At 50.1% G+C, this 9,808-nt stretch overlaps 1 protein-coding gene across 2 annotated transcripts; it reads left to right on the top strand.

Moving 5' to 3' along the window:
• Positions 1–4,780: 4,780 nt before the first annotated feature.
• On the top strand, positions 4,781–9,559 carry LOC308512103 (paraneoplastic antigen Ma6E-like). 2 transcript variants are annotated; one of them, XM_081081910.1, is made up of 2 exons: positions 4,781–5,028; positions 5,618–9,559. In XM_081081910.1, the coding sequence occupies exon 2, from the start codon at positions 5,708–5,710 to the stop codon at positions 8,162–8,164; it is 2,457 nt and encodes an 818-aa protein (XP_080938036.1). In that variant the 5' UTR covers positions 4,781–5,028; positions 5,618–5,707; the 3' UTR covers positions 8,165–9,559. The 2 variants fall into 2 exon arrangements, with proteins under 2 accessions (XP_080938036.1, XP_080938037.1); XM_081081911.1 differs by having other exon boundaries at positions 4,818–5,084.
• The last annotated feature ends 249 nt before the right edge of the window (positions 9,560–9,808 follow it).

Below are 9,808 nucleotides of genomic sequence, written 5' to 3'. Positions count from 1 at the left end.
GAAGTGTCTGCTTAAACATTTTGCCCATTTTATTATTATTGAGTTGCTTGTCTTATTAAGTTGTAAGAACTATTTATATATTCTTGATACAAGTGTTTTTTCAGGTGCATGCTTTGCAAATACTTGTCTCCCAGTTGGTGGCATGTCTTTTATTCTCTTAGCAGTGTCTTTTGAAGAACAGAATGTTTAAGTTTTGATGAAGCTAAATTTATTAAGCTGTTCTTTTATGGATTATATTTTTGGTGTCATACCTAAGACATCTTTGTCTAATTCAAGGTCACAGGATTTTCTTTGCTTTTAGAAGTTTTATGGGTTTAGGCTTTATATTTATTTAGATTTCTGATCCATTTTGAGTCCATTTTTGTATGTAGTGCGAGATATGGGTCAAAGTTCATTTTTGTGCATGTCCAGTTTTTCCAGCATCATTTGTTGAGAAGACTACCATTCTCCACTGTACTGTTCTGTGCCTTTGTCAATGATCAGCTATTCATAAATGTACGGATTTAGGGCTCTATGCTGTTCTGTTGATGTATTGTCTATCGTTACACCAATAGCATGCAGTTTTTATTACTGTTGTTTTAGAATGATTGTTGAAATCAATTTGTGTAAGTTCTACAACTTTTGCTATTTTGAGTGTTGTTTTAACCAGTTTAGGTTTTCTGCATTCCCATATAAATTTTAGAATCACCTTAGTTTCCAGAAAAAAATGTCTGATGGGATTTTGAGTGGGACTGGATTAAATTCTGTAGGTCAATTTGGAGAAAATTGACATCTTAACAACATTAAGTCTTTTGACCCAGGAATGAGGCCTCTCTCTCTCCATTTCTTTTGTCTTTTAATTTCTCTCAGCAATGTTTTGTAGTTTTCAATGTACAAGTCTTTCATATCTTTTGTTAGATCTATTCCCAAGTGTTGCATATTTTGATGCTATTGTGAGTGGTATTGTTTTGAAATTTTTTTAATATCTAGAATTGTTCATTTCTAGTATATAGAGATGCAATTGATTTTTGCAAATGGAACTTAAGTCCTGCAACCTACGAAACTCACATATTAGTTATAGGAACTGTTCTGTAGATTCCCATGTGTTTTCTACATAGATAATCCTGTCATTTGTGAATAAAGACAGTTTACTTCTTCCTTTCTGATCTGCATGATGTTTGTTTTCTTTGCCTAATTTCTCAGGCTTGAACCTCCAGTACAGTGTTGAATACAAAGTGAAAGAGTGGACAACCTTGTCTTGTTTTGATTTGGCGGGGAGGGGGACACTCAGCCTTTCACCGCTAAGGATGACGTTAGCTGTAGGTCTTTTTTCTATAGTACATATATTTTTTTCTTTATTGATTAAAGTATTACATATGTGCCCTTATCCCCCATTGCTTCTCCCCACTCCCATTCATACCCTCACCCCCCCCCCCGTGTCTGTATGCATTGGTTATGCTTATATGCATGCATACCAGTCCTTTGGTTGATTTCTCCTCCTTACCCCCTCCCTCCCCTAGCTGTAGGTTTTTTATAGATGTCTTTTATCAGGTTGAGGAAGTTCCTTTCTATTCCTAGTTTTCTGTGATTTTTAAAAAAATCAGGAATGGATGTCATATCCTGCTTTTTCTACATCTATTGAGAAGATTGCTACTGTATGAGTGTGTCCCTCCCAAAAATTCATATGTTGAAGTCCTAGCCCCCAAAGGCATTAGAAGGTGGGATCTTTGGGAAGTAATGAGGTCTCAGGGGGGATTAATGCCCTTATAAAGAGGCTCCAGAGATCCCTTATCATGTGAGGACATGCACAGAAAAGCACTGGCTATGAACCAAGAAGCGACCCCTCACCAGAACTCAACCATACTGGCACTTTGAGCTTGAACTTCCAGCCTCCAGAACTGAGGAATCAGTTTCGGTTCTTTGTAAGCCATCCAGTTGGTGATATTTTGTTATACTGGCACAAATGGACTAAGATAGAGATTAGAGGGTTTTTAGTTTTTAGCTTGTTAATATGCTGAATTACATCGATAAAATTTCAAATGTTTAAATGAAACTTGCATTCTCATGGCAAACTACTTAGTCATGTTATGCTATCATTTTTGTATCTTGTTGAACTCAATTGGCTAAAATTTAGTTTAGAATTTTTTTGCATGGATGTTCATGGAGCATATAGGTCTAGACTTTTCTTGTCACATATTTTTTGTATAGAGTCGATATAAAGGTAACGCTGACCTCATTGGCTGAGTTGGAAGTAGTCTTTCCTCCTCATTTTTCTGGAAGAGTTTGTATAGTGTTGGCATTATTTCTTCCTCAAACAATTGGTAGAATTTGAGTTTCCTGTCTGCATATTTGTTCATGTGTGAGGTCAGGCTAAAGAGGATGCCATGTTGGGTGCCAAAAACCCAGAAACCCAGAGGGCAGAGTGCAGGATGACCAGGGCAGAGGGAAAGCAAGAGGGAATATCCTGAAGAGGGAGAACCACAAACAGGGAACCCACATTTGGCATATAGATTCTGTCAAAATCTCTGGGAGCCCTGTGTTGGATATGCACTCCAAGAAAAGAGCTGAGCAGAGATTTCAGTTGGTGCCTAATACAGGGGAGACTGAATCTGGAGTCTGAGTTTAGCTAACTGCCTGCAAGTCAGAAACACATAGAATTCATAAACATGTATGCACCCAATAGCAGAATTTCAAGCTATCCTATATAATAAAAGGCTAATATGCAAATCAACCGAATGGCGGAACAACCCGTCGCTATGATGCACAATGACCACCAGGGGGCAGATGCTCAATGCAGGAGCTGCCCCCTGGTAGTCAGTGCACTCCCACAGGGGGAGCGCCACTCAGCCAGAAGCTAGGCTCACGGCTGGTGAGCACAGCAGCAGTGGCGGGCTCCTGCCTCCACTGTAGCGCTAAGGACCCATGGGGGATGTCCGCCCCAGGGAGCGGGCCTAAGCTGGCAGGCAGACATCTCCTGAGGGGTCCTGGACTGCAAAAGGGTGCAGGCCAGGCTGAGGGAACCCCCCCTCTCAGTGCATGAATGTTGTGCACTGGGCCTCTAGTAGGAAATAAAACTTGACAGAATAAAGGGAGAGAGAGATATTTCCACAATTATAGCCAGAGATTTTAACACCCTTGCCTCAGCAATTGATAAAATTAGACAAAAAAATCAGTAAACATATAGAAGATCTGTATGACATTATCAACTACCTTTACTTCATTGATATTTACAGAACACTATAGCCAGCAACTGCAGACTATAGATTCTTTACAAGGTCATTCACCTGGATAGATCAAATACTGGGCCATAAAAACAAGCCTCAACACATTTAGAAAAAGTGAAGGTTTACATAATAAGTTATCTGAGTCCACAGTGGAGTTCCATTATAAATTAATAGCAATAATATGTCCCCAAATGTTTGGAAATTCAACATCACACTTTCTTCTTTGTGTCAAAGAAGAAAACACAAAGGAACTTTAAAAGTATGTGAAATTGAATGATAATAAAAATAAAACATCAAAATTAGTGGGAGGCAGCCAAAGAAGTGATTAGAGGAAGACTTATTGCTTTAAATCATATCAGAAAGAAAAAAGGCATAAAATCAATGCCGTAACAGTCCATCTAAAGAAGTGAGAAAAAGAAAAGCAAAGTAAATCCCAAATAAGTAGTAAAAAGAAATAACGGAGATAAGAGCAGGACAAAATGCAATAGAAAACAAACTATGGAGAAAATGAACAAAGCCATATATTTTTAGAAGAGCAATGAAATGTATAACCTCCAGCAAGACTAATCAAGAAGAGGAAGTACACTAATCATCAGCATCAAGAATGAAAGAGGGCTATTGGTATAGATCATGCAGATACTAAAAGAATAATGAGGGGCTACTGTGGGGATCCTTACACCAACAATTTTGATAACTTAAATAAAATTGAAAAATTCCTTGCTAACAAAACAATTGATCAAAACTGACAACAGGTTAAATATAAAATAGGAATAGGCCTATTTCTTAGAAGTGAATTTAATTTACTATAAAAAAACGTTCCTGAAAACAAAACAAACACAACAAAAGAACAATCCAGGCCCAGATGACTTCATGGGTAAATTCCAGCAAATGTTTAAGGAATGAAACTCGCCAATCTCACACATTTTCAGGAAATAGGGGAGCAGGGAACAATTTCCAATTCATTTTGTGAAGCTAGGATAAACCTGGAAATAAATCTTGATTTAAAAAGTGAAGGTTAAGAAAAAAAGAGAAAATTACAGGAACATATCCCTCATGAACAGTCAGCAAAAATCTTTACCTATCAGCCAGTCAAATCCAGCAACGTATGGTAAGGAAAGGTTTTCTATTGCCTAGGTGCAGGGCACAGATGTCCAGTGACTTGTATGGCTCCTGTGTTGGGCTCACACAAGCCCACAGACCTTCCTCTGCAATGGCTGTCTGCCTGGTTAAGAGCTGGCCTCACAGTGTAAAGAGGTGTGATGAGAATGCTGGCATGGGAACAGCTAGCCTGCTTCTCTTGTAGAGATTCCAGGCTTAATGAGGGCAGGTTGTGACTGCAGAGGGGGCATGGGGACCTGTTCTTAGGTTCCTCTGGTCCCTTTCTCCTGGTTTTCAGCCCCCACTGCACCCCCATATTTGCTGCAGTTATTGATGGAGGCCATTTTGTGGCTGGAGGACCAATGAGTGTAGGCTCCAGGCCTTGCCTCATGAATGCCTCACCAAGCGCACCCCCATTGCCAGGGCAACACTGACGCCTCCTCACGTGCTCTCCGGATCCAGTCATTTGCCCTGCACCCAGACTGCAGAGATCTGTCTGCCTCATCTACCCGGGGCTTCTAGAAGCCCCGGGAAGCCCACCTGGCCTTAACTCCGAAGGAGCTACCCGGGAGACCCCTGGACTGCGCAGCCCTAGGCCACGATCTTCTGACTCTCCGGCTTCAGGGCTCTGCGGTGGCATCCGCAGTGGGCTCCGCAGCCCGCAGGCGGTACCCCCCACCCCCCGCCCCCGCCCCGCGGCAGCGCTTGCAGAGGAGAGAGTCAGCAGGTGACTGGGGACTTCGCTGGGGCCGGACCCCAGAATTACCGCGGGCAGCGCCCTGGGTAGGGGTCGGATCTCAGCCCGGGCGGGAAGGCAGTGGGGGTGGAGGGGGGTCCTTGGCGGGTGCCGTTGGGGAGGGAGGGAAGGAGAGTTGGGGTACCAGACTGCAGGGGTCTGGGGAGGAGAGGGCTCCTGGCTGCGGGTGGGGGAGGGGCCCTGGACTTGGCTGCGGGGGGCTGCGGCAGCGGGTTTACAGGTCGGCGGCTGCGGGGGGGGGGGGGGGCTGCGGCAGCGGGTTTACAGGTTGCCTGTGTCAGAGTAGGAAGCGCAGGAGCTCTAGCCCCGCTCTAGGAAAGAGAGGGTGGGAGCACTCCTGGCTGGGGGTTTGCAGATGATGGAAGAAGGGGCTTCAGTTGCTAGGACCGGATCAGGGGTTTAAGCCCAGACCAAAGGGGGCCTTCTCATTGCGGAGGTGAGGGGTGCAGTGGGGGATTATGCGGCAGTAGGGGGTGGGGGCGCGAACTGTTCTGGGAGGAGGTGGGGTGGGCTGTGTGGCACCAACGTTCCTCTCCCCCCGCCCCTTTTGCATTCCCAGGCGGCCCCAGCAGAGACTGCGACAGTCTGCGCACCTCTTTCCTATCCCGTCTACTCCCCCCCCTCTCCCCCCCGCCCCCACGTCTGGGAGATGGCGCTGACGATGCTGCGGGACTGGTGCGGCTGGATGGGCGTGAACTCAAAGCGCGCTGTGCTCATCCTGGGCATCCCTGACGACTGCGAGGAGGAGGACTTCCAGGAGGCCCTGCAGGATGCCCTGTGGCCCCTGGGCAGGTACCGAGTGCTGGGCAATGTCTTCAGAAGGGAGCTTGGGTGCAGGGTCGCCTTGGTTGAGTTTGCTGACAATTTAAACCGAAATCTGATTCCCCGACACATACCAGGCAAGCAAGAGGACTGGACTGTGATCTTCCTGCCTCAGGTCTTTGACTCTGAGTCACAGGATGCACCCAATTTCCCTGCACAGCCCCAAAGGCAAGCGGTGGCTGGCCCGGCTGATGAGGCAGGAGCCGCACAGTGGGTTGGAGCTGCAGATGAAGCAGGAGCCCCCCGTGAGGAGGGAGCTGCAGATGTGGCAGGAGCTGCAGGTGAGGAAGGAGCTGAAGATGTGGTGGGAGTTCCAGGTGAGGCAGGACCTGCAGATGAGGCAGGGGCCTCAGGTGAGAAGGGAGTTGCAGGTGAGGAAGGAGCTGCAGCAGTGTCAGGAGCTGCAGGTGTGGCCTCAGTAGAAGCTCCAGGTGCGAAAGAAGCTGCACCTGTGTCCGGAGATACAGGTGAGGCAGGAGCTCTAGGCAAGGCAGGAAGTCCAGATGCGGCAGGAGCTGCCGGTGAGGAGGAGACTGTAGATCTGGCAGGAGCTGCAGGCGAGGCAGGAGCTGCAGATGAGGAAGGAGCTGCAGATGTGGCAGGAATTGCAGGTGAGCAAGAAGCTGCAGGGAGAGCAGGAGATGAAGGTGAGGCAAAGTCAGCAGGTGAGGCAGAAGCTGAAGATATGGTAGAAGCTCCAGGTGAAGAATTAGCTGCAGGTGAGGTAGGAGCTGCAGCTGAGGCAGGAGATGCAGCTGAGGCAGGAGATGCAGCTGAGGCAGGAGATGCAGCCGAGGCAGGAGGTGCAGCTGAGGCAGGAGATGCAGCTGAGGCAGGAGATGCAGCTGAGGCAGGAGGTGCAGCTGAGGCAGGAGATGCAGCTGAGGCAGGAGATGCAGCTGAGGAGGAAGCCTGGATCCAGCAATGGAATCAGGCCCTGAAGCCTGTGCTGGAAAACATAGCCTACCAGGAACTGAGAGACTTTTCTGGCAACGATCAGCCAGGTCACAAGAATGAGTCCTTTCAGAGCTGGCTGGACCACGCCAACGACATGCTGTACCTGTGGCGCCATATATCAGAAAGGGAGCGGCGGCGGCGGCTGGTGGAGAGCCTGCACGGGCCAGCACAGAATTTCATGTATGGCTTCCTGAATGAAAACCCTGCCATCTCTGCTCAGGACTGCCTGACAGCGCTGGCTCACGTGTTTAAGAACAAGGACACCCAGGCGGTCATGAGGCTGAAGTTTGTGACTTGTGCCCAGCAGCCCCAAGAGAGTCTCTTTGATTATGTGATTCGCCTGGAAGACCTGCTGCACACGGCCATGGAGAAGGAGGCCATCCACCCAGGTGTGGCAGACGAGGTACGGAATGAGCAGGTGCTGATGCGGGCTCGCCCCAACGAGAAGCTCCGGAACAAGCTGAAGAGGATGCACCTGGAGGGGAAACCACCTGGCTTCCTGGAGATGCTTCGGCTCATTCGGGAGTCAGAGGCATGTGAGGCCACTCCGACTACGAGCCAGCAGTTTCAAGTGGAAGAAAGGGTCTGGATGGACATTAGAGGACTGGCTGCTGCCCAGGCCACCCTAGCTCATGAAGGTGCTGCCCAGGTTGCCTCAGCCCATGAAGATGTTGTCCAGGTCGCCCCAGCCCATGAAGATGAAGCCCAGACCGCTACAACCCATGAAGATGCAGCCCAGACCGCTATAACCCACGAAGATGCTGTCCAGGCCTCCCCAGCCCATGAAGATGTTGGCCAGGCCGCCCCAGCCAATGAAGATGCAGCTCAGGATGCCCAAGCCAATGAAGATGTTGGCCAGGCCGTCCCAGCCAATGAAGATGCAGCCCAGGCTGCCCTTTCTAAGGAAGATAGTGCCGAGGCCACTCTGGCCAAGGAAGTGGCCATTGAGGCGGGTCCTGCCACTGCCGATCCTGATGAGGAGGGTCCTGCCACTGCTGATCCTGATGAGGCTGCTCCTGAAACCCGAGATGCCACCGGGGCAGACCCTGCCCCTGAGGATACCACCAAGGCCTCCCCTGCCATTCAGGGAGATGAGAGTGCTCTGGCTCCTGCAGGTCTAGGTCAGGCAGGGCCCTCGCCAGCCCACATGGGCATTGCTTTTAGGGTGGGCTCAGGAGGTCCTGGCAGTGACCCAGAGGGCCTGGCCCAGGAAGAAGATGAGGAGGCTGACGAGCTCCATGAGGAGGAGCTCATTCTCTTCCAGGAGGAGTCAGGAATTGAGGACGGGTCTGGGAAGATGAGTTCCCCTGAGCCCTCCTTCAAGTAAGCTTGGAAGGCTCAGTGGCCTCCTGTTCTCTGGGGCACCAGAGCCCTGGAGGCAGGGGAAGGCCACCTCACCCCACATGGGGAGCAGGGCCCAGGGGAGGGTCTGCCCTGCCCCTTGGTCCCCCACTACTCCCAAGGGGCCCTAATCACCACCATCAGACCTTCCAAGTCATCAAGATGACCATACTTGCCACCAAATGGGATGAGGAGAGGTGCCTACACATGGTAGCACCACACCTGGCCTTAGCCCCAGCCCCTGCCAACTTGGGCAGCTGGCCTGGGAGCACTGCCAAGGCCTCCCTGCCATTCAGGGAGATGAGAATGCTCTGGCTCCTGCAGGTCTAGGTCAGGCAGTGCCTAGGTTGAGCAGCCCATCTCAGCCTAGGAGAGGGGCATCTGAAGACATCTGCCACCCGCGTGGAACTGGGAGACTTTAGGGCCCATCAGAGGAGTGCCAGTCTCTGGACTCCCATCCTCCATCTCCTGGGGAGCCCCCAACTCATTTTTTCATAACTCCATAATGACCCATGTGTCAAGTAATCACCACCCTCCCTCACACACACACACACACACACACACACACACACACACACAGGCCATGCCGCCTGTGCAGAACCACCTGGTGTGTGTGAGCCCAGGTGGGTGTCCTGCCCCCCCCCGACCCTGGGGCAGCCACCTCTCAGCCCCGGCACGTGCTGTGAGCCCCACTGCCAGCCAAGGCTCTGCCAGCTCTCGTCCAGTGTTGTGAGCTCAGCCTCTGCTTTCAGTGTAGATTTAGGCCAACCGCTGCTTGTGCTTGTGGAGATGTGTGTGTTCTTCTCTGAGCAGTTCCCACCACCGCTCTCCCACCCCGGACGGAGACCCTGAGCCCGGGCCCAGAAGAATGGATGGGAAGAACCGACCAGGGCGCGTCTGGCGCTCACCCAGTGACCTCTGGCAGGAAAAAAATAGACCAGGGACAGAAGGCGGCTGCTGGAGGCTCCACGGGGACTGTGCTCTGATATGCCACCCTGTTGTTCCCTGTGACTCAGTTTCCTCAGCATGCTGGAATGTCCCCTGCTGTGTTTTCCAGTGTCTTGTGTCTGTTCAGTGCAGGCCATAGGGCAGAGCCAGGTCCCAACATGTCGTCCAGAGGGGGAGGGAGCCCTGCAGTGAGTGGACATCACCTGTGTCCACTGTCCTACAAAGTCTAATCAAAGGGCCCTCAGGGAGGGGGGACTATGGAGGGAGGGCCACAGTGTGGGGACATTTAAGGCACCTTGTTAGGGACCCCAGGAGAAGGGGGTGTGACCTATGGGCTCTATTGGCCTTTAGAAGTTCCTCTCTGTGTTGTCATCCCCTTTCTTCAATGGATTCAATAAATATTTCTCTTCAATAAACATCATTGAATGTTTCAGCTGAGTTTTGGCTCTGCTGTGGGCAATTGAGGGAAGGGTCTTCTGGGGACAGGGTTGGGGAAGAACAGTGGCCTGGGACTCCAAGTCAGAATTGGGGTATGGTAGGGGCAGGGTCCATGGGGGCTGTGAAATCCTCTGGGCTGGATGGCGTAGTTGGCAGGAACAATGGCTGGTTGGTTCTGCAGGAAACTCTGGGATCCCCCAGCAATAATTGGGTTAAACATTGAAGATAGGGGGATGGACAGCAG

This window comes from Myotis nattereri, assembly GCF_964212035.1.
Source record: "Myotis nattereri genome assembly, chromosome: X".
NCBI lineage: Eukaryota > Metazoa > Chordata > Mammalia > Chiroptera > Vespertilionidae > Myotis > Myotis nattereri.
The sequence above is the reverse complement of the archived record's forward strand: the minus strand, read 5'-3'. Positions and strand labels throughout refer to the sequence as shown.

Bases quoted from the DNA above. Each gene is read 5' to 3' on its own strand.
- LOC308512103 (XM_081081910.1), top strand. From the start codon at position 5,708: ATGGCGCTGACGATGCTGCGGGACTGGTGCGGCTGGATGGGCGTGAAC.